Below are 22,833 nucleotides of genomic sequence, written 5' to 3' on the forward strand. Positions count from 1 at the left end.
CTGTGTCTTCGCGTTCACAGCTAGTCGGCACCAGACCCAAGAAGCCATTTTTGGTCCTAGCCAAGCGCCGAAATTGACCATTTCTATTGATTGCACCCCCGAATTTGTGGTCTTGCCAGTCACGCTCAATTTCTGCCTCGCTAGCTGTGGGCCCGAGGCGGGCTATGCGATCGCTGATGGAAGACAGAGAGGAATCTGGGCGATGAAAATCGGCAATGTAAGGACATTTGAAATTGAATGGAGGACGGCGCGGATATGTGCGGCTGGTGTCCATTTGTGTCAGGTTCGCCCCGCAAGTGCAGCTTTGCTGCTCCGTATGTCGGACATCAGCCCGAGATATCGCGAAGCCAGAATTATCGCCTTCGGAGAGCATGTCTATGTCGCGGAGGATTGGAGAAGCTATACTTTCGTAACCCGTTGTCGTCTCTTCATTATTAGGGTAGTAGAGCAAGCGATGGAGACAGCGGACGACCGAAGCGCACGTTAGTCGCTTCACCACGTGTTTGAGACGGTCCATGTCGGGTTGGTGGTCAAGAGGCAAATGACCAATATCGTTGGCGACCAGTGTGGTGGTTAATGCTTCGCATCGTGTTTGTCCTGTAGACCGATAAAATTTCGGAAGGTTTAGTGTAAGCGCGCTCCACCGAGGATCGAATTGCAAGCGCTTTCCGTGCCATGCCCATGATCCGGCAAGCTCCACAATACAGTCAATTTTGAACCCACGAGCTCCGAGCACGCGGTCATCCGTAGGCACAATCGTCAAGGCGTCCAATCTCGACCCCGAAGTGGCATTGTAGCCCACGCTTGCGGAGGCGAGCTCTGATTGATAGGCCTTGTCTTCAAACTCTCCGACCCAAGTTGGAAACCCTGGAAACTTTCGTACAGATAGGTCGGTAACCCAACTCAGGCAGTTGAGGTTCTTCGTCTCATCAATGAGACAACGCAGCGCTTCGACATAGACCTGCTCTGGGCTCTTACTGTAATCGGCAGTTAGCCCAAAAGCCCCGCGAGGTACTATGCCTAACAATGCAAAGACCTTGTCTTTGGGATTTTCGCACCCGGTCATGCGGGCCAAAGTCAGGATTTGCTGAAAAGTAAAAGGCAATGTCTTCTCTTGCGTTGTAGGCGGGTTTAGCAATCGCCACCGATTGTGGAATAGCTCCAGAATGGCCTTTTCATGGTCGTGGTGACGGTTGTTCTTAATGGGGAGAATCAGTGCTTGCCCAACTTTTTCGTGAAATCGATGCTTCTTGATCCATGCAACCAGTAGCGCGACTCTTTGAAGTTCTGAAAAGTCCAAGATGTCCGTACAGCACAACATACGGATGTGTCGAGCAAGCATGACTTCCTGGAGTACCCAGCAGCGAAAGAAATACTTCCTTGCGAGAAAACGAGTCAAGTTTTCAGATTTTTCGGCAGAGATCGAGCTAACTTTTGCTTTGTCGTCTTGTTCCAACGCCTTCTCCATGAAGTCTGTGTATGTTGAGCATTGCTGATCCTCTTGCATATCGTCAAAACATTGCAGTTTGTTGAGGCGCCGCATGAGTGGTATAGCTTGCTCACTATCCTCATCCGCGGGGCCCAGCCACGATATGACCAATGAAGCTTTGCTGTAGATCTGAGCCATCAAGCCAACCTGCGTGTTTAGCTCCTGGATATCGTCTTGATTGATACATAATTTGTCCTAGCGATCAACATCTACAGTTAGTCAGGATACCATATTTGCTTCGCACGGGGGGTTACGAACAATCCAGAGGTATTGCCCCTGGCATTCGACTTCCTGACACTTTACGCTCACCTTGCAGATAGCCCTGAGCGCGCACTCCAAGTTGGCCGTAACATTGACGCGCAGTCCATTGCAGATGATGATCACTTCCTGCACCCATGTTGTGGACTTCCCTTCCTCGAACCAGTACCGATACAGTGGGTCGCCCCAAGTGTAAGACAACGCGTGGAACTTCGGGGTATTGTGCTCAAGATCAGTCAGGTGGAGCGTGCATGTGATAGGTGCGTCGTTGTTCTGTACTGGGTGAAGCTCGATGACGCGGATCGATGTCGCTGTCGGCAAGGGAGTGTACAGGTCTGGATGTCGCGACCGTGGCGCGTCCATGGTGCACATGTGGGGCTGCGAACTAGCTCTAGTTTCGCTGGAGCACAATCGGCCCGACAGCACTATATAGCATCAGTAGTGACCTTGGCACAAAACAGCAGTAGAATACCTTGAAGAGAACTTCTGGATCTCGTTCCATCGTTGTCGTGCCATTTGGAGCAAAGTTGAAATTGTAATTGAACCTTGGAAAGATCCAAAGTGAGGCAACGCATTATCGTGCTGACCAAGACGCTAACCACATTGGATCGGTTGGGCAGCCGTGGAAACGAAGAACTGCACTCTGCGAGGAGCACCGCGACATGGCACGACTAAATGAATATCAACGAAGAAATATATTATATCGTCCAACGTAATGCTACAGACTTTTTGTCAGACTGCGCCAGAAACACCCATCGATGCAATGCGAGTTTTTCCCTCTCATCTGCGCACCTACGCATCATCACCCTTCTCCGCCTTTTTCTCCCTCCACTGCTCCTCAAGTGCCTTAACCTTCTCTACACCCTTCTTATTCCCCACACTGCTCTCCCACTCAGCCCACTTCTTGAACACACTCCGTATCCTCGAGGCCTTTCCGACCTTGGTCATACGCTCGAACAGATCCCGGACGTTCTCTGCGCTGCCATGGCTCTGCTCCAACATGAGGTACATATCCCAGACATCGCCTTTCTTGGAGAAGGTGTCGACAAGGCCCTCAAAGATGGTGCGGCCGCGTTCGGCATCGCCGTTGGGGCTCTTGAACTCGAGAGCGGCGAACTTTTGTGTCAGGTAGCGGTGTTGCGTTGATGCAACGGATTGGGTGGCGCGTTGAAGGAGAGCGCGAGCTCGTGTGGGGGAAGGTGGCTGTACGACGTCCATCAGGAAGGCTGCATATGAGAGCCAGAATTGAGGGTCGGGTGTGAACGACTTGTTCTTCATCATGGATTGGTAGAGGTTGTCCGCTTTCTGTTCTGGTATTAGCAAACTTCGCAAGGATATGGGGATATAGCGGTACTTACGTCGATCTTGCCTGATGAAATGTAGATCTTGATCATGCGCTCATGCACTTCGCGGGCATCGTTATTCTGGCACGCCTCTTTGAAGACTGTGTCCATAGCATCGTCGCTAGCGAAGTCGTTCTCAAGATGGAGAAGAGCGGTCCACACGTCAAGCTTCTCTTTCTCTTCCCTGGGGTTGATGGTCGCCAGTGCGCGACGTGCGACCTGGCGTGCCTTCTCGATCTCGTTGAGTTCGCGTTGGAAAACCATGTATCGAACCCACATTTCTGCGCTGTTGGGCTGTCCCAGGAGCAAGCGCTCGTAGTCGGCAACGGATTGCGGTCCATAGGCATCGAGATCACCAGTGCGGTCCTCTTTGATGGTAGCCTTCTTACTCTTCTTCTTTTTCTTAGGGGCCTCGTCGTCGGAATCAGGTTCTGCGGCACCCTTTTGCTCATCGAAGTCAAGAGTAGCACCTGTCCAGTCGAAGCCAGAAGTGCTAAGTCCCTGTGTTGCCGCTTTTGGCGCATCATCGTCAGACTCGTCGTCTGAGACTCCTGCGTCTGCAAGCTCGATATCATCGTCGCTATCAGCACTCTTGACGCTCCTCATGTCTACGTCATCGAGCTCGATACCGCCATCTGAGTCACTTCCTTCTAAGGCCTCAACATCCGAGGCATCCTCCATGTCTTCATCCTCGTCTTCGTCGTCACCCTTGACTTCAGAGTATTTCAAGCTGAAGCTGATCTTTCGGGTCTTTGGATCGACCTTCAAAACCTTGGCTTTCACGGCGTCATCTTTCTTGTACATTTCCTTGACCTTGTCCTTGTCGACAGTAGTGTCGGCTAACTGAGAGATGTGGCAAAGACCGCTGACGTTGTTCGAGTCGTCAACCACCAGGAAGACACCAAAGTCTTCTACATGCCGGACCTTAGCAGCAACAACCTGACCAGCCTTCAGATCGCTGAACTCGACCGGCTCGGTGTAGGTTCCTTGGACGTGAGAGGCCTTCAAGCTCAGCTGTGGATTGCGTTGGTCTGGCTTGTTCGAGATGACTTTGCCAGTGACGAGTTGGTCGACATGGAAAGCAGACTTCCAATCCTTGATGTACTCGTCTGAGAGGTGGCTGACACGAACGTAGGCTTCGACATGCGGCCCTAGACGGACGTAGATACCATTGTTGGCGACGTGCTTGATGAATCCACGGACAACCTGATGCACTTTGAGCTGATCCCTGTCCTTGATCTCGGGGTCTTTGATCGGTAGCGAAGAGCTCAATACCCTAGAAGGCCGAATAGACAATCCCAGCTTCTTGTTAGGAAGGTCTATGTCGATTACACACACGCGCAAGACGTCGCCGACTTTGAACTCGCTAGGCTTGGCCTTGTCGTAGTCGTCTGCCAACTGCTCTTGGAATATGGGTGCAGCAATGTTGTCGTTGATCTGGACGACGATAGATGTGTCGTGTAGCTTTGTGACACGTGCAGGCAAGATGTGACCTACCTTCAAGTCTTGAAGGGTCAATGACTTGCCAGTCACATTGGTCGCAGCTGTTAGATCCAACTTTCCGGCTGCAACGTCGACCGCCTTGACGCGAACCTTGAGAGCAGAGCCAACGGGAAAATTCTCTGCAACGTCCGAAAGCTTCTCCAGGTCGTCAGTCAGATCAAAGTAATCAATGCGACCACGAACGTTGGCGGAAATGTTCACCCAGACGTAACGCTCGGCAATGTTGTTGATGAAGGCGACATGAGATGATCCGGGGGTGATTTTGTCAAGGCTCAACACGTCGGCTTCAGTCTTGACTTTATCGGTGTTTGCGGTCATCTCGAAAGTGGGCGTTTTGTTGTTTGATCGGGAAGTGATGGGGAGGAAACGGAAGTTGCGGGCATCGTGCCTTCCGAGAACTCTGGCCTGGATCTTGTCGTTCATCTTGAAATGTGCTGTTGGGTGCTTCTTGTCTGGGATGCTATCCCAACCATCGAACAATTCTGAAACCGAAATACGTCCTGGAACATTTGCCGCAAGCTCAACGTTGAGCTGTGTGTCTTTGACCGATCGAATGCGGACTGTTGCTAGGGCGCCGAATTTGATGTCGTCGGTAGATGTGATCTTGGGGTCGACAGGTTCTACTAAGGCCTCCCCTTTCGAAGCTGGAGCATCAACGACGTTGGCCGCTTCTGGATCAGATTCACTCTTCATCGACAGCCAAAAGAATCCTTTCCCAGCGTCCACATGTGTGACACGAGCAGTGACAGACTGATCCTTACGAAGACCAAAGTTTGGCGCTGAAAGCATGTCTTCCGGTAATTGCGACTTGAACAAAACACCACTTATGCCGTTGCCAAGCTCGATGAAGATCTTGTCGGGAAGAATGCCGCGCACAAAGCCATGTACTGTCTCGCCAGCTTGGAGATCTTCAATGCTGATTGCCAGCTTTGAAGCCTGAGCGTCCTTTCGAAGACTAGGCTTGTTCGAGACTGTTGCTGTCCTAGACTTGCCATGCTTTGTCAAGACCACAAGGTCCTCGAGAGTTCCACCTACCCGAATCTTCTTCATGGTCGAAATGTCCTTCTTCTCCGATCCGTCGGTCAGGTGACCTATGCGGAGGGTAGCCTTGACACCATGGCCAATGTCCAGAGTAGCGGTTTCATCGGACTTCTCGATGACAGTTCCCTTGACGATGCCACCAGGGTTCAGTGCGTTGAAAGCAGCCTCTTTGTTGATATCAACGGCAGCGGGATCCTTGCAGGATACCAAGAGCTGGTTCTCCTTTGCGTCTACAGAGACAATACGGACGTTGACGACCTGACCGGCCGAGAAGTGTCGCGTGGCATCCTCGATGTATGCTTCGCTCATCTCCGCAGCTGGGAGCCATGCCTTGACGTCGCCGTAGAAGCGTACTGTGGCACCATTCTTGCGAACGCTGACCAAGATACCAGGGCCAGTAGCACCCTTGGAGAGCATGGAGTAGTTTGTCCATGGCTTAACATCTGAGTTGACGAGAGATTTCTTTAGGGTGAGTTGGATCTGATGTCTGGCGGGTTCCGTGTAAAGCACACGGGCTGTGACAGGGAGACCTTCCCTAAACTTGCGTTCCGGATGTTGTAGACGGACGTCGGCCAGATGCATCTCTGGAACTAAACCGGTGATGCCCTCGGCAAGGTGAACAAGAACGGCGGTAGCTCCCTTCTTGTCAGCAATGAGCTTGTGCACCTTACCCTTGACAACTTCACCAGCCTTGATATCCTCAATGCGAAGGAAGGGCTGATCAAGGATCTTCTGCTCGAGCGAAAGTTGGAAGAGTCCGTCCAAAGCATTGTAGCCTACAATCCGTGCTTTGTGCTTTGAGTCAAGCTTGTATGCGCCGGCCTCTTCGGAGAGAACGTCGACCTTGTCGTCAGAAAGTCTCGAAACGTGCGCAAAACCGACGACGTCTTTGATGCCGAGATCGAAGAAAGCACCGTGGCTTGGCGCTACTTTGATAACTTTCGCGCTGTCAACGATGGTGGATATGGGGAGGAGGTCGATCGGAGGCTTGCGCTCCTTGGGTTTGCCAGACATGCGGGCGGACAGACTAACCACATGGTCTAGCAATGATACACCGACTTTCCTGGGCTCGGAGTCTGGACATGTGAACAGAACGCGGGCCTTGACTTTGGAGCCGATCTTGTGCTTGGTGGAGATATCGGCAGCCTTCTCAGTCGCTCCAGAATGGTATGCGTCGGCAGTCGCGTCTATGAGACCGAGGATCTTGCCGGTCAGCGTGCTGGATGTAGTGTCGGTAACAAGTACATCGACGGCGGTTCCTGGTAGGAAAATATCGACAGTGGGTGCTTCAGTCAGCGTGTTGCCCTTGGTCAAGTTGCCTGCTTTGGTGTGGTCTGCGGAGAGCTTGACAATGCGCCCATCCGAGTTAAGGCCGGTAACCAAGCACATGAAGACGGCGCCTTCTTGTACCTTGGCATGTTGCACCTTAGGACCTAGTTCGCCCTTTGGCAGGAATCCCTTCAGGCTGCTATCGTCGAGGCCGAGGTCCATGACCAAGCCGTGGTCCTCATTGCTGACTACGGAAGCCTGCACCATGCTGTTTACGGGTATCTTGCGCTTGCTGAGGCCCTTGTTGACCAGCTTGGGATCGACGGACAGCTCCAGCCTCTTTCGTGCTCTTGCACTGGCGTCGCTTGTCGCTGTGATGCATGCGCGGACATACTGTCCTACCGAGAACATATCCTCTAGGTGCACATCTTCAAAGTCTTCATCGTCGCTTCCTTCTTGCTTGTCCGCCTCCTCCTCCTTGAGGAGTTTCTCTAGCCTCTCGTTGAGCTTGTCGGACACGGCGGTGAGCGGGACGTAACCAACCAGGTTGTTCGGGAGCGCGAGGACGATGTCTTGGTGAGATATGTCTGTGATTTGGCCGAGAATGATGGTTCCAGGCGACAATTTCTGCGATCGTTAGCATGAAACTCGCACTGCGCAGAGACTGGCGTACCTTGTAGCTCAGACCCTCTGCCCTCACGGTGTCGTCCTTCTCTCCACTGTCGTGCGACTTCTTGCTCTTCTTGAGCAGCGGCTTCTTCTTGGGCTTTGCGGCGGATCTCTCCTCGTCCTCGGATCCCATGTCGCTGAATCCATCGTCGCCGCCGCTGGGTCGCTTTTCGCCAGACTGCTCGAAAAGAACATCCTGGTTCGCCTTGATCGAAATCTGCTTGTGCTCAAGCGGCGTCAAGACGCTGGCACCTCCTCTGGGGAACGACTTCTCCTCATCTTTGAAGACACTGGGCTTGGGTGCAGCGCTCTCAGGCTTCGACTTGGCCGGTGATGGCTGCTCGGCATCAGATTTCCGTCGCTTCGCTGATCGGTCGGTGGATGCGCCCTTTGCCTTTTTCGATGGCGCGGCGCCTTGCTCTGCTTTTCGTTTGATTGCGCCCATGATGCGCAAGTTCTCCGGTTGTGGAGAGGGTGGTGGTACTCAGGTTTGCGCCAAGAGTTCGAGAGTCGCATATGCTCTTCGACTTTTTTGGTGGGTCCATGCGCGCAGATTCTCCGACCCCCGACGGCAGGGAAGCCGCGGCTGGCACGTGAGCTAGAGTGGCAGGGCAACGCGCGCGAAAGAGAGCAACTTCTCGATGCGACAGCTTTCACGAGTTGTAGAAAATGTTAGACCACAAAATGAAATGATACTTGCATCTGCGGTGTTTTGTGCTGCAATTCCGGAACATTTAGCTATGTTGTACGGCAAATGGGAGGATATCTCGAGGGAAGGCCATGTCCATTAACGCCCAGAACGGCATAGTGCAGCACGTCGGTCGCGCCAGCTCTTCGCGACGTGCTTTGGCCGTGCGCCTTCCTCTCCAACCTCGCCGTCATTTATGGGCATTCGTCTTCTATTCCTATCGGCATCTTCAATTGCTCGCGTGTCTTCGCTTGATCGTTTATTGGTGTTGCTTGTGTATGTGTACTGCTAAAAAGGAACATGTCTTCTCCATGCGCCCCTCGAAGTCTGCTGCTCCAAGAGCCCACGCCGGAGCTCTTTTCATCACCACCTCCACCGTCCTCCGCGACTGTTTGCTCTCGCAAACCCAAACGGCCACCGCCTATCACGCCCAAGCGCTTTACACGCTTCTTCACCCCGCGAAACTCCAAAGATGTCTCATCACGCACCACCCTCACGAGGTCGGGTCGCCAACTACAAGACATCACACGATCTGCTCTCAATCGCAGCCGGGAGACGCGGAGCACCCCACGCAAGACAGTCAACTTCGTCGACATCGAGAACCCAATGCGAACCCCCCAGAGCAGCGCGCGGAAGCGGAAGATACCCTACCTGTCGCCCGCTAGCTCACCAGCCCAGTCGTCACCGTCGAAGCGATCGCGTTACGTCACTCCACCAGAAATCGATGTACTTGAAGACGGGCTCGACTTGGATGATGAGGAGCCTGCCATACACCCTGCGCCTATCCGAAGGTTAACAACACTGGGTCGGCCGTCGAGAACACTGCAGCGGTCGTTCGGTGGGATACTGGGCGTAGGAAGAGGGTTTCGACGAGACCATGGCGCCTCATGGCAAGACCAGGCAGCCAATTTCTACAGTGGCGCAGACGACCTACATCAGTTGTCGCAGGGCGCGCCGCCCTTCTGTACGGCCAGTTGCAACAGTATGTCATTCACTCATTACCCTACGTCATCACGATACTGACAACCCCTAGCCAACTCTATGCTCGCTATAGGCGATGAAGACGGATACATCCACCTACAAGACTCCGAAGGTGACTTCTCCAAGCCCCATGTGTCATGGAAAGCCCACTCCAACGCCATCATGGACGTGCAGTTCTCCTCGGACGACCTACACCTCGCCGCCGGTTCGGGAGATCAGACTGCACAGATTGTCGATGTTCGCACCCAGCAAACTCTTGCTGTGCTGGCGAAACACAAGTCGTCAGTAAAGCAAGTCCGCTTCCAGCCCGGCGACGACAAGATGGTAGCGACGTCAAGTCGAGACGGTGCAGTACAGATTTGGGATCTCCGATGCAAGGGCAACCAAGGCTCAATACACTCAGCCTGGGGCTCCGATGCACCGTATGCCAGTGTTGTACGCACGTTGGCCTCAGCGCACGCGGACATCAGTCTCCCGACATCCACATCGTCGGCCACCCGATCACTCTCCAACAGCAAAACCGAAAACATCAGCCGACGGAACGACATTTCAGTGACAGCGCTTTCGTTCATGCCCGCAGGCCGCGAACACCTACTCCTGACCGCGTCAGACGCATCGACATGCGTTAAGCTCTGGGACATCAGAGGCCGATACTCCCTGCGAGGGCCTGCCATCCCCATCGCAACCACCCGCCATCCCGAATCCCACAACCGCCACCGACACTTTGCCATTAACTCTTTGACTCTTAGCGGCGATGCATCACGACTATACGCCCTCAGCAAAGACAACACCGTCTACGCCTACTCCACAAGCCACCTCATCCTCGGCGTAGCACCAGAGCTCTCCACAACCTCCTCCTCAAAACAGAAATACTGCGGTGTAGGCCAAGAAGGCCTAGGACCCATCTACGGTTTCCGACACCAGAACTTCCACGCCGGGTCCTTCTACGTCAAGGCATCCTTACGCAAAGCGTGCGAAGACCGCACCGAGATGCTCGCAGTAGGCAGCACAGACGGCTGCCCCGTGTTGTTCCCCACCGACGAAAACTTCCTCAAACGCGAAACAAGACACGGAGACGACGCAGACGATCTCCCTGATATGACTAGCATTGCCGCGAAATCCGCACGACCCACGCTTTCCCGCACATCGACAAACAGCCGCTGCCCAGACACCATCCCCATATACGAACATGGCACAGCTCTCATACGAGGACACGACGCAGAAGTCACAAGCGTATCATGGGCGCGTAACGGCAGCTTGATCAGCGTGAGCGACGACTTCCGCGTCCGACGTTGGAAAGAAGGGAGTCAAGCTAGAGACCTCCGCATGGGTGGTGAGAGCGAGGGAAGGAGGTGGCAGTGCGGATGGGCCGCTGTAGGAGATGGATACGACGACGACGAGTAGGATCGTCCGCGAGTTTTTGTACGACGTTGTTTATTATACCCCAGCTATTGATTGTGTAGGAATATGAATGAAGACAGGATGATGATTGTGGAATTTGGCTTGCTTTCCGGTGCCTATCGTATGTCTCTTCAAACCATTTGACTATGTACCTTGCTGCTGTGCAATGACAACACTAGGCCTGTAACACAAACACTTGGAGCCAGCCACTCTTGAACCTTTCCCGTCTTGCCTATGAGACTAGACATCGACCCGCCTACCCTTTCCTCAGCCAAGGTCTTCCTTCCACTTTGTCATGCTTCGCATCTCGATCTTCTTCTCCATCATCGACATTCTGCTTCTCGCCAGCCTCATAGAAGCTTCCTGGTAACAGCCTATACGTCCGCTCATCAAATCGGTCCGCCTGTGTACTTTCGAAACTACCAAAAGACCCTGATATCACCCTGCGAGCTCCGCATAGCATGGTGCCAAGGAAGCTTGTTGGCGTAGAGGGCGGGGGAGTGACGGACTGTAGCTGTAAGTTTGATCGATCTGACTGCGGTGATGCGGACGTAGTGTCCGTCGTCTGCACCCCCTCCATCCGGTGTATACGTGCTGGTAACGGCTTGATGGGCCGATTGAAGCTGCCAGGCATACTTGTAATCGTACCTCCAGGCTGTGCAATAGTCTTCGAAAGAGACTTGTACTCAAGGGGTGCAGCAGGGAAATCCGCTTCTTGAGACGGCCGCACCGGGAAGTTCTCCCATTGCGACGCTGTAGGTGTAGATGGAAGTGAGGTGTCGTATCTTGTTGGCAGTGAAGGGTATGAAATCGTACTGTCGGAGTATGTACTCTGCGGTAGGTCTCGTGTTGGCGTAGAAGCAGCAGTAGAGGTATAACTAGAAGAAGACGTCGAGTTCCGCAGGGAATCAGATCGCTGTTCCAACACTTTCCCCTGCCCGTCCGCGCCACCACGCTTCCTCTTCTTACCCCACACCTCTTCGTCTCGCTGTTTCCTCTTGACCTTGTCAGTTACATCGGCGTAGATAGTGCCGTTGAACGATTTCCACACTTCGACGCCTTTGCCGAATACGGTTTCGACTTTTCGATTTGTGTGGTCGGTCATCTTGTTGAGATACTCTTGCGCCTCGTCCTCGTTGTCTTCTTCGTCGGTTTCAGAGCCGTGCGTTGTGTCCATTATGCCGGTGTTGGAGGTGGTTATGAAGGAGGTGGAACTTCCCCCGTTTCGCCCGCGGAAAGTGTCGAAGAGTGACATTTTCCGTCGCTTTTGCGCTGGGGCGGAGGGTGGAGGGTTGGATACATTGTTCATGTTGTTCGATGGTGTGTTTGTGGCGAAATTCAGGAAATAATGGACGGGGTGGAATGCACTCGTGACAAGCGGGCTGTGCTATTGAGTTGATAGAGGCGTTCGTGAGTTCAGAATTGGTCGGTTTAGTGGATGTTCACACGAAGTTGGAGCCTAGATCTGGGTTTTTTGTGAGCTATGATGATTGCTTTCACTTTGGTATCGAGTCAAATTCAGAGACATTGATCAGCTGACACCTCCAGGGCTGTATAGCTTGCCACAATGTCTTATGTGTCCTGCAATGTTCACAGATCGTGCCTATGCGTCCTAATGTCGCCCTTTTGGCGTGTTCATCCAGTGTCTTTGCCCAAATTAAATGCCATTTGATACCTACGACGTTCCGAAGTCGTCTTCGACAAAGACTTGTACTCCAATGGTGTAGCAGGGAAATCGGCTTCTTAAGACGGCCGCACGGGAAAGATCTCCCATTTGTAGAACACGAAGAGAGATATATGTAACTGTTCTGTATAAGAGGGAGGAAGCTTTGTATATAGAGTAGAGCAAAGTCCTAACAATAATAAAATAGATGCTATTTCTAGCTATTTGCTTAAAAGCATCTGTCCACCATCTACAGCTATTTCAGTGCCTGTCACAAAGCGATCCTTCATAATCCAGCCATACGCTTCAGCAATGTCCTCTGGCTGACCAAAAGCACCTAGTAGATTAAGTTGTTTCTTCATGCCTTCCTTTGCCTCTATCGGCATCGGGGCTAACAATCCTTGCAGCATTTCTGTCTCGATTGCGCCAGGTTTGACAATGTTCACCCGAAGCGGCGCAAGATCGACTGCAAGCCCACGCGATAACCCTTCTGCAGATGCTCCCCAGACTGCCGGAATTAGCCATCCAGGCAGAGGCTTTGTAGTTCCGATTCCTCCCGTGAGCGTGAAGGATGAATTTGACGTAAGATGCATGTACGCTCCGGTGCTGATGAGTTTAGCGATGAACAAGGGCGCGATAAGTCGGATTTTGGAACCAAGCATGACTTGGTCAAGGGTGATGTCTGAGAGCTTGGGCATCGAATGGTGGTCTCCTGCCGTGAATGCGATATGATCCAACTTTTTGCTGCCGTTCGATGTAACTGTCTCAAACATCGTTCCTAGATTTGAATCGAGGTTTTCGGAATCTTTCAAGTCGATCGCGTAGCCAATGACGTTTTCTGAAGGAAGAGATGGATATAGGGATCGAAGAAGATGGACCTTGTCTTCGATCTTTGCTTGCTGGGATCCAGAGATGACAACAGTAGCTCCGTTTGACAGTGCCATGCTGGCAATTGCAAACCCAATGCCAGAAGATCCGCCGAATACGAGGACGTGTTTGCCAGAGAGACGATTCATATGGGGCACAGCTCTCTGCGATGAAGGGGCATGATCTTGGACAGACATTTTGGCAGTGTTGATGTCAAATCATGAAATGAATTCGGCCACAATTGCTGATTCGGTGCTTCTTATAATCTCGTAGCTTCTTGGTGTCGGCGTTACCGTGCCGGACGGTCATGTGCCTCGAACGGCTACCGGTACATGGCCGATCCGCCCCGCCAACCACTGACACTACAAACAGCAGGTTACTTGGCGGTTGCAGCGTATTTTCTGTTCAAGAAAGGCCGAGCTGGACGAGTTAATACTCGGGACGGCAAAATGACATTCCCGACGGGCTGACAGGCTTGTGCCCTGCGTAACTTCGAGACGCGTCCCATCAGGTGTCGCAATATTTCGAGAGAGTCTTGGCATTTTCCATTATAACGAAAGCTGCTATGTTAAGTAAAGCTCCTACTTTGATAGGAATAGCATGCACGTGACAGAATGCTAAGAGTCTCTCGAAATATCGCAACACTTGATGGTCCTAATAACGTGTTGAATAAGCGAACGCCGCGATAGCGAACGGCGACCAAGCCGTCAGGAAGCGGTTCTGACGCGCGCACCAAGATGATCGCACCCTTACCTGGACAAATCCTTCGATCGATCCGATGTATGCGAGTGGCACAGTCGATCGCAGCTTACTCGCCATCACTCATCCTGCAGCGCAAGCACCATCCTCTTACCCCAAGTAGGCTTGGCATGCACTGATCGCCGCTAAAAAAGCCTTCGGGACGGAGCCGTCACACGTCAATCCTTTTAGTGGCTGTCAGAACATCCAACGAGGATGCTTTCAATCGCGAACGGCAACTTGCCCTTACAGATCTTCTGCAAGCCATCATTGCGACAATGCATAAGGCTATAGCATCGCCGACTTGTACTCGCTTAAGGTGTCTGCAGATCATGGGACTGTGTCATACCTAGTGAAGTACGGTTCTACAGTATATAAGATGGATGGCGATATATGCTTTCGCTGCGTTCGAGGTACCTCGTTGAGCATCACATCCCGACGAGATGCGCGTATCTGCAACGACAGCCAGTCTCTTGGCCTCTTTGGTCTCAGCCGACCTTGACAGTCCAAGCTTACTACAGCAATTCTACGCTCCTGGGCGTTTACTTGGTAACTCCTTCGGAAACCCTGGCATTAATGCGACGTACGACTATGTCATCGTTGGAGCTGGCTTGGCCGGCGCTCTGACGGCGTCCCGGATTGCAGACGCGTTGCCGAACATGACCGTCGCAGTCATTGAAGCAGGCTCTTTCTATGAGATATCGAACGGTAACTACAGCCAGATGTGAGTAAATGTGAAATGGTGCATCAGGCGTACATGTTGACCGTGGAAACAGACCGTACTATTCGACTAAGTATGTTGGTCCAAATCCCGAAGATTACCAGCCGTTGATCGATTGGGGTATCTTCACCGAGCCTATACCTGGTGCAAACGGAAGACGCTTTCACTATGCGCAGGGGAAGACGCTTGGGGTATGTTCCGATCTTGAACAAGTGAAGTTGTTCAAGAAACTGACTTTGGGCAAATGTGTAGGGTAGTTCGGCACGAAACCAAGAGATTTATCACAGGTAGATATCTTCCATACGTACTTGTACTGCACGGTCTGACTGAGCTCCACAGAGCTACCAAAGGCTGGTATGATTCGTTCGCAAACCTCACTGGAGATCCCGCCTACCTGTGGGAAAACATGTTTCCTTTCATGAAGAAAAGCTTCTCGTTCACACTCCCAGATGCTCGTTTCCGCGCGAAGAACGCAAGCAACGTCAACTACACGCTTTCTGCTTTCGATGCCCCGGGAGGCCCTGTTCATTTAAGTTTGCCCAAGTACGCGCAGCCAATATCTTCATACGGTCCGGAGGGATATGCAGCTGCTGGCATAAGCGCGGCGAACGGCTTCTTAGACGGAAATCTCCTAGGGTATGGCTATTGGCCTTTTACCTTGAGGCCAGAGGACAGTACGAGAAGTAGTACTGAGTCTGCTTTTCTTTCTCCGACAGCTGCAAAGACATCTTTGAAGATCTACCAATCCTGCATGGTACGTAAGCTCCTCTTCGATGAGTCCAAGCGCGCCATAGGTGTGAACGTCACCGTCGCTGGGATGAAGCCGTTCATCGTTCATGCCCGGAAAGAGGTTATCGTCTCTAGTGGTTTCATCCATACTCCCCAACTACTCATGGTTTCTGGAATCGGACCGCGCGGGGTGCTCGAACGACACAATATAAACGTTTTGTCGGAACTCAGCGGCGTAGGTCAGAATCTCCGAGATACGCCCGCTATTGGTGGCGTCGTCCATCGCACGAACGTTCCTGGAAGAAGTGCCTGGGAGCGCCAGTCATCATCTTTTGAAGCCGCTGTGGAGCAATACTTGACGAATGGATCTGGTCCGCTCAGTAGTCCTGCGAGCGATTTCGCCGCCTGGGAGAGGTTCCCCGATCGCTTTACGACGAATATGAGCCAGTCAACTCTCAACTTTTTGCGGAATCTACCAAGCGATTGGCCGAACGTTGAGTATGTTTTGCAAGCTTCAGAACGCATACTGTCCTCGGCCCAGACTGCTAGCGACACGGGTGTCATAGGCACAATCTTGACTTCCACCACGAGCCAGGGAAATGTTACCATCCAGTCCGCTGACAATGCTGTTGCACCCGTCGTCTACGTCGGCTGGCTTGATTCGCTCGAAGACCAGGAACTTGCTGTAGCGGCATACAGACGCGCGCGCACGATTGCAGCCAGCATATCCGCGTTTGGAGAAGAGATAGCGCCGGGGGCGAACATCACGACCGATGCGCAGATCTTACAGTATATCAGGACGAAGGGTATGGGCGCTATTCATCACGGCGCGGCGACGTGTGCGATGGGAAGAGATGCATCGAGCGGGGCGGTCGTAGACTCCAAAGCTAGGGTGTTCGGCGTGAGTGGCCTGAGGGTTGTGGATGCGAGTTCTCTGCCGTTCTCGGCACCAGGGCACACACAAGGTGTCACTTATGCGCATGCGGAGAAGCTTGCGCAGGATATCATTGATGCAGCAAACGATATCTAGACTATTATAACGTGAGAAATAACACCAACGCACTCGCAGCATGCGATCACACACGAGTCTGCGATAACATCAGCGTCACGAAATCTGATGCGTTGTAGATCAGCTTACTATGAATATGACCGTCCAGAATGCCGTGAAATAGAGGAAGTACCATTCCAGACATTGACGAAGGTGGCCACACCATGACTTGGGTTCGCGCTTGCCCGACAGCTTGTCGAGCAGGGGCATTGTGAAGAAGGCGTGTAGCGGGGCAACAATAAACATGAAAGCCTGCAGGTGGAGTTCGTACGGTTCTGCTCCTGCAGTGAAGAAACGTAGGAGCGGCGGAACGCGGAGGGTCTCAGCTTCAAAGCGTGACAGTACGACTGCCAGGTGGTACATCGTAAGTTGAAACCTGGCCACGGCCACTTCGAAAGACGACATTTGAGATGACGGCTGGTGGTATCAAGAAAGTAAGAACGGGAATAGTGCAGAGCGATGGTCAGGAATCGCGGACTAAAGTTTGCATGTTGAAATACGGTCTCGCAGCGTTAGCTACACGCCATTTAGTGGTTAACATCCACTGGGTCTCAGAACCTAGGTAGCGAGCTGCGAGCCACTCATATTCGCGGCCATACCGTTGATGGCCATAGGAAAGAATATTGCACGAGTCGTGTTGCACAAAGAACGCTTGCCTGATTTAGCACGGAGGGGATTACTGGTGAGGCTTTATGCATAACGTGGAAGATATATAGCTCATATGCCTCCATATCGCGTTCACATTGGACCGGTGAGGATCTAGGTGTATGTGACGATAATAGATACTTTTGATGTTGAGACTTACATACTCTTCAAGTAGTAGTCCGAGGTAATGCCGGCGGGTTCCTTGCGCCCTGAACAGTCTGAACTCTTCACATCGTAATCCTTCGTAACCGTGATAGCGCCAATGTCGCCCTCTTGTGCCAAGTGCCCTGTCTGTGATGTCGCTCCGCCCTTCCGACACAGCTCTTCTTCCGACTCAGTAGCTGTGACGCCTTGTTCCAACCGTGTGATGCTCCCTCTGCGAGCCTTCTTCCCCCATCTCGTTCCCCGCGGTCCTTTTGCTTCAGAACCGATAGTCACAATCTGGCCAAGCGATGAGAGCTTGTAGCCTTTTTGGGTTGAGCTGCCTCCGCCAGGCCCCGATCCAGATGAACTTCCGCCCCCAAACTTTGTCCACAGTGCCTTGAGGCTCGGCAGGTTGACCGCAATGATCGCAAATTGTATTTCGAGTGCCGCGACAATGACCATTTTCCCCAGCACCCATGATGTATCCGGTGAGTCGTTGAGCTCGAGGAGGGGCATGAGTCGGAAACATGCGATGATGACGGAACTGCTGCCAAAGACCATGACGCCCAGTACTGCAGCTTTGCGTCGAAGCGACATTTGGAGATTCATGACGGTATATATAGGGAGGATGAGGATGTAAAAGTCTTCCAAGATGTTCTGCAACCTGATCAGTAATTCGTTCTTTGGAAAGGCAGCCCTGGACTTACGAGGATGGAAGGCCCTATGAGAAGGACGAGTTTGCTGATGCAGACAGCATCTGGATGCGTGCCTGGGTGGAGGATCTCATCAAAGGGAACGCATTGGAAGCATGCCAATAGACTGCGGTGAGGGTCAGAACGGACTGCGTAGCGGTATTCAGAACAGCTTTTGGTGCTGCTGGTTGAGGTATTACACACATGTTGATAATCAGGATGACACCGTTCAAAGCGCCGCCAATGTATACCGCTATTCGAAAAGTAGGGCTTGGCGAAAGACGGAGGTAGAAAAGGAGGAAAGCTGATTTGATCACCCAGTGAACTGAGTAGTAAACCACTTCTTCAATGAACAGCCACTTGATACTGGTCAGAACCGTCCGGATCGATTGTCAATCTTGGACCATACCTTGAGGATCTCCAGCTGCTGAACACCGCTGAGTGTATCCATGTGCCTGCGCTAATGGTAAGTGATAGATCGTCAGGGAGTAATCGAAGTGGTCGTACAGTCCGCATCCCCAATATATGAACATGTGCAGGACGACTTGTTGTCCAACACTGAAGAGCTACAAGCTTGTTAGTCATACGAATATGGATGTATCGAGATCTGGGACACCTACGAGAATCAAGACCGCGAAATTGTCATCCCATCCTCTAGTCCGCAGCACAAAGTGCCGGCAATAAAAACGAAGGAATATGGAAACCGTTCCAAAGAAGAAAGAGACGTATGCCACAGCATAAGCCAGTGGCTGGAGAGTCGTCAGTCCCATGGCCACGACAGTATTCTCTCGAATACGTCAACTCTCAACCTGAGCGGAAGCTCGACGATTCAAGAAGTACCTGTAGGAGATGAACGCTCACAAAAAGAAGTCCTCGTTACGCCCCGTTTACGAACGGTTTCAAGGCCTTGCACCAACACCCTGCCCTTCCCACCCCCACGGGCTTGAGATGAATATCCCCGATGCATCAAACCGAATGCGATGCATGCATTGCTACGATCGGTAAGTGATGTCCATATTTGAGCTTTGTTTTTAAAGCATTCCTGTCGGATCCTCCGCATCCTCCAGGGTAAGTTGTGCTTCCAGGCCGCTATGCATGACTAGAATTGTGCTTCATAGCGTTAAGCCGGCGCCTAGGGAGCGGGCAGGTTGGCCGCGTGGGTTCGCGGCTCGACCCTCAACCTAACCTAGCGCGAGGGCTGCCCCGAGCCGGCAAGAAGCACAAGTTAGGAATGCGTTTAGTACAAGTGAACATAAAGAGCTGCTTGAAATCTCCACGAAGATACCAGCATGCTTCCGCAAAGCCATGCGCACAAGATACGAAAGGAAGAGCACGACAGGATCTCCAACCCGGAGACTCTCCCTGGGCAGCTGAAGGAGGCCCGATTGTTGGGAGAGATGTGCGTATATGGGTGGCCTGGCATGAATCGCGAAAGGCGAAGGATCCTTCGTGCTGCGCATTTGCCGCAACAAGACGTGGTTCCCGTTGGTCGAGTCGCCCGGCGTCAACGCGTGGTCCCCAGGGGAGCGGGTGAAGACAACAGCCGTGGCTGCAGGCGAGCCGCTTCCGCGCCCCGCTAGCAGAGCCGTGCTGCCAGGTGGCACGTCCACGACAACAGCCGTTAGCTTCACTGCAACATGAGCCCAAGTGGGACACCCGACACTCCTGAATAGTACTCCAGAGTATGTAGACGCATACAAGCACCCACTGAAAGACCACATTGGCCGCTCCAGTCCAGGTGCTGTTAAGCTGCGTTATCGTTGGGAGAATCGAGCCCCAGGGTCAACACGCAGACAATGCAGTCACTGGCAAAGAGCCGAAAATTTCGAGACGTGGGCTGTACAGGGCATGCTGCAGCTAGCAAGGCTCGCCTGGAGTATCTTGGGCCTATCAGAGGCCGCTCAATGGCGTTGAACCGTTCGGAGGTTAGCTAAATCAACCCCCCTCGAAGGATGCGCGCTACTCCTGCATCTTCATCATGGGGATTTTCGGACCGTGGTGAAGATACCTGCCGTCCTCAAAACTCGCGGAGGTTTACTGGAAGCGATCAAGTGGGCGAATAGCGCGTGTTGGCTGGGACGCCTATATTCGAAGCCATGCGCCTTGGATTCTGTCTCCGAGCAGAAGCCCTGCCCGTTTCCTCGACATCTTGAAACCCACTGGAGAGCTCTGCTAAACTGTCGGAGCTTCCACGATGACGATGGAACTCTTTCGAGATGCCGCTCAGCGCAGCGTGTCGCAAGGTGTCGCAGCTGCTGTTCTGTGTGGCATCGTTTTCCACTTCTCAATACGACCATTCGAGTTTGAGCTGGTCATGTTCCACTTCATGGCAGCTTTCATTTTGAGCTTCTTCGGGATGTTCTACGTCTTCGGATTGGCGAAAGCCTTACTCTTTGCGACCAGTTTCAGCACCGGATTGCTCGCCAGCATTGCCATGTACCGAGTATTCTTCCACCGGTGTCGAAAATTCCCAGGGCCGTTCGCCGCGAAAGTCTCTAAATTCCACGCTGCAAGTCTCGCGGCGAAGGACGTCAAATACTTCAGAGAGCTGGAAAAGATGCACGAGCAGTACGGTGACTTCGTGCGCACAGGTGAGCGAACACCCAACTCAGGCTTTGCACGAGCAGATGTTAATAGTCAGCAAAGGTCCGCGAGAGATCAGTGTTCTACGCAAGTCAGCCGTTCCGATTCTTTACGGGCCCAACTCGGAATGTTTGAAGTCAACATGGTACGGCCAAACCGGGAACGACCCAAAGAAATGTTCCATACATATGACGCGGGATTTCAACGGCCACCGCCTTCGTCGCCGTGCATGGGATCGCGGGTTTTCCATCAAAGGTGTGTATAAGCTCACGAGCTACACGAGTACCTCTAACTTTACAAAGCGCTCAACACCTACGAACCACGCATCAAGGCAAAGGCGGACTTGTTCAAGTCCCAACTGGCAACCAAAGGAGCAACGTCAATGGATGTGTCCACCTGGTCAATGTTCTTCAGCTTCGACGTCATGGGTGAGGTCGGCTTCGGCAAAGACTTTAACAATCTTACGAGCGGTGTCGAGCACCCTGCTATCAAGGGAGTGCATGCCCACATGACCATGCTGGGAATTATGAGCACGGTTCCGTGGCTCTTGAACGTTCTGGGCTCTATTCCTGGAGCGGCGGCGGGCTATTCGGACTTCTTCTCCTTCTGCGCAGGCCAGATTCGCGAAAAGCACAAGGTATGTTTTGTGATCGTACTACCGGTGACAGACAATTAATGAAATTTAGACCTGGGACGGCGAGAAGTATCCGCAAGACGTCGTATCCTGGTTACTCAAGGCTGTCAAAGAGAACGACGTCTCCGCCTCGCCAAGCCCAGAAGCCTTGGAGGACGATTCGAGAGTGATGATCATTGCCGGAAGGTAGGCAATTCTGATGTAGAAGCCCAAAGACACTGCTGACGATATGTAGTGAAACTACAGCCACCACGCTCGCAGGAGCTCTTTACTACCTCGCCAAATGCCCCGACAAGCAGAAAAGGCTCCAGCAATTCCTCGACCAAGCAATGCCGGGCGGATACAGCCAGTGGTCGTACGAAAAGGTCAAGTCGATCTCTTATCTGGATGATTTCCTCAGCGAGACACTGCGACTTCGTCCCGCCCTCTTGACCGGTGGAGCGCGCGAAACACCAGCAAAGGGCATCCAAATTGACGACACGTACATTCCCGGCAACACGAACGTTGTGGTTCCAGTCTCGCTCATCCAAAGAGACCCTCGATGGTGGCAGCAGGCTGAAGATTTCGTCCCAGAGCGCTTTGGTGAAAAGAGGTTAGAGATGGAAACTGATCAGGCTCCATATCTGCCTTTCTCTCTGGGTAAGTCATTTCATACGGTCGTCGTTCTAGACTCGCAGTCAGCAGCTAACATTCTCGTAGGCGCATATAGCTGCCCCGGCAAGAACCTGGCCCAAATGAGCTTACGTATCTCGCTTTCGATGATCGCGCAGAATTTCGACGTCTCCTTCGCGCCTGGAGAGAATGGAGAGGCATTTGAGAAGGAGATAATGGACACATTCACCGTGACGCTTCCGGCTCTTCAGCTACGATTCACTCCGCGCAAGAGTGCTTGAGTATTGGGTGAAGGATGCTGTTGAACATGCATCTTGGATGTGCCTCAAGTTGGGCCTGTGAAGGATGAAAGCTTGCGCATATCCGTATTCCAACTATGGGGGTTGTCAGCAGGAGGCTGAGGGTGTGTGGTAGTACCGAATTTAATGGGAGGGGTTGTGAATCCTCCGATTGTCATATGCAGCCATCCAAACTGGTTTTCTAATCGCTAGTGGTGGTGTTCCATGATGATGGTGCGCACAGACGTCGCCCGTACTAGTAGCTCTTTCGCGCAACCCGTTCTCCAAGCGGCCCCGGGGCTTGGTGTTGTCTAGATCTTAAAAGTATTCTGGTAACGCGACGCGCGAAGCGTTGGGGAGAGGGCGGAACAACAGCCCGCTCCTCAGCACAAGATGAAATTCGGGGGGTGGCTCGGTCTACAGGCATTCAACGTTGTTAGTCCGGTGTTGGTGTTTTGTGCGCGCAGTTCTTCGGAAAGATCTCGTCATGTTCGACCACGACGTTTTGTATTGTAGTGGGATGTTCGCAAAAGCCTATGCTCAAGGAAGCATCGCATCGCTCTGCCAAGTCAGAATTCAGCGTACACCGTCATCAAGCCCCCAATACTTAAAACAAAAACTCGGCTAAAGTTCCAGCTCAAACGTCCATTAGCGCTCAGGCCCAGAGACCAAAGGACGGCACGGATTCTATAGCGCACGCAGGCGGTACTTAAATTCCGCTCCAAACGGCTGTCTCCAGGGATAGGGGCTCGTTGCGCACTGCGCTCAGACACACACCTAAGTAATCGTAGGGAAGCTTGCCAATCTGGCCTCGGCTCTTCGGGACATCTGAAGCCT

The 22,833-nt window shown here is 52.6% G+C and overlaps 9 protein-coding genes across 9 annotated transcripts; 3 read left to right on the plus strand and 6 right to left on the minus strand.

Moving 5' to 3' along the window:
• Window positions 1–1,212: 1,212 nt before the first annotated feature.
• J4E86_001831 (uncharacterized protein) lies at window positions 1,213–2,110 on the minus strand (the record flags this gene model as incomplete). The annotated part of the gene is made up of 3 exons (XM_051442394.1): window positions 1,213–1,287; window positions 1,433–1,651; window positions 1,799–2,110. 3 exons carry the CDS (start codon window positions 2,108–2,110, stop codon window positions 1,213–1,215), a joined length of 606 nt encoding a protein of 201 aa, XP_051305982.1.
• A 429-nt stretch (window positions 2,111–2,539) lies between these two features.
• Window positions 2,540–8,017, minus strand: J4E86_001832 (uncharacterized protein; the record flags this gene model as incomplete). Its single annotated transcript, XM_051442395.1, has 3 exons — window positions 2,540–3,052; window positions 3,106–7,530; window positions 7,577–8,017. The coding sequence occupies 3 exons, from the start codon at window positions 8,015–8,017 to the stop codon at window positions 2,540–2,542; spliced, it is 5,379 nt and encodes a 1,792-aa protein (XP_051305983.1).
• Window positions 8,018–8,560: 543 nt separating this feature from the next.
• On the plus strand, window positions 8,561–10,645 carry J4E86_001833 (uncharacterized protein; the record flags this gene model as incomplete). Its single annotated transcript, XM_051442396.1, has 2 exons — window positions 8,561–9,242; window positions 9,294–10,645. 2 exons carry the CDS (start codon window positions 8,561–8,563, stop codon window positions 10,643–10,645), a joined length of 2,034 nt encoding a protein of 677 aa, XP_051305984.1.
• Window positions 10,646–10,898: 253 nt separating this feature from the next.
• On the minus strand, window positions 10,899–11,819 carry J4E86_001834 (uncharacterized protein; the record flags this gene model as incomplete). The annotated part of the gene is made up of 2 exons (XM_051442397.1): window positions 10,899–11,005; window positions 11,279–11,819. 2 exons carry the CDS (start codon window positions 11,817–11,819, stop codon window positions 10,899–10,901), a joined length of 648 nt encoding a protein of 215 aa, XP_051305985.1.
• Window positions 11,820–12,526: 707 nt separating this feature from the next.
• On the minus strand, window positions 12,527–13,321 carry J4E86_001835 (uncharacterized protein; the record flags this gene model as incomplete). The annotated part of the gene is made up of 1 exon (XM_051442398.1): window positions 12,527–13,321. The coding sequence occupies one exon, from the start codon at window positions 13,319–13,321 to the stop codon at window positions 12,527–12,529; it is 795 nt and encodes a 264-aa protein (XP_051305986.1).
• A 1,248-nt stretch (window positions 13,322–14,569) lies between these two features.
• Window positions 14,570–16,390, plus strand: J4E86_001836 (uncharacterized protein; the record flags this gene model as incomplete). Its single annotated transcript, XM_051442399.1, has 4 exons — window positions 14,570–14,634; window positions 14,687–14,822; window positions 14,884–14,918; window positions 14,971–16,390. The coding sequence occupies 4 exons, from the start codon at window positions 14,570–14,572 to the stop codon at window positions 16,388–16,390; spliced, it is 1,656 nt and encodes a 551-aa protein (XP_051305987.1).
• Window positions 16,391–16,465: 75 nt separating this feature from the next.
• J4E86_001837 (uncharacterized protein) lies at window positions 16,466–16,771 on the minus strand (the record flags this gene model as incomplete). The annotated part of the gene is made up of 2 exons (XM_051442400.1): window positions 16,466–16,474; window positions 16,499–16,771. The coding sequence occupies 2 exons, from the start codon at window positions 16,769–16,771 to the stop codon at window positions 16,466–16,468; spliced, it is 282 nt and encodes a 93-aa protein (XP_051305988.1).
• Window positions 16,772–17,209: 438 nt separating this feature from the next.
• J4E86_001838 (uncharacterized protein) lies at window positions 17,210–18,340 on the minus strand (the record flags this gene model as incomplete). Its single annotated transcript, XM_051442401.1, has 4 exons — window positions 17,210–17,854; window positions 17,905–18,016; window positions 18,094–18,248; window positions 18,299–18,340. 4 exons carry the CDS (start codon window positions 18,338–18,340, stop codon window positions 17,210–17,212), a joined length of 954 nt encoding a protein of 317 aa, XP_051305989.1.
• A 1,749-nt stretch (window positions 18,341–20,089) lies between these two features.
• J4E86_001839 (uncharacterized protein) lies at window positions 20,090–21,999 on the plus strand (the record flags this gene model as incomplete). Its single annotated transcript, XM_051442402.1, has 6 exons — window positions 20,090–20,480; window positions 20,536–20,727; window positions 20,775–21,109; window positions 21,159–21,292; window positions 21,342–21,745; window positions 21,806–21,999. The coding sequence occupies 6 exons, from the start codon at window positions 20,090–20,092 to the stop codon at window positions 21,997–21,999; spliced, it is 1,650 nt and encodes a 549-aa protein (XP_051305990.1).
• Between the last annotated feature and the right edge of the window lie 834 nt (window positions 22,000–22,833).

This window comes from Alternaria arbusti, assembly GCF_024043155.1.
Source record: "Alternaria arbusti strain BMP 1465 chromosome Unknown scaffold_2, whole genome shotgun sequence".
Lineage (NCBI taxonomy): Eukaryota > Fungi > Ascomycota > Dothideomycetes > Pleosporales > Pleosporaceae > Alternaria > Alternaria arbusti.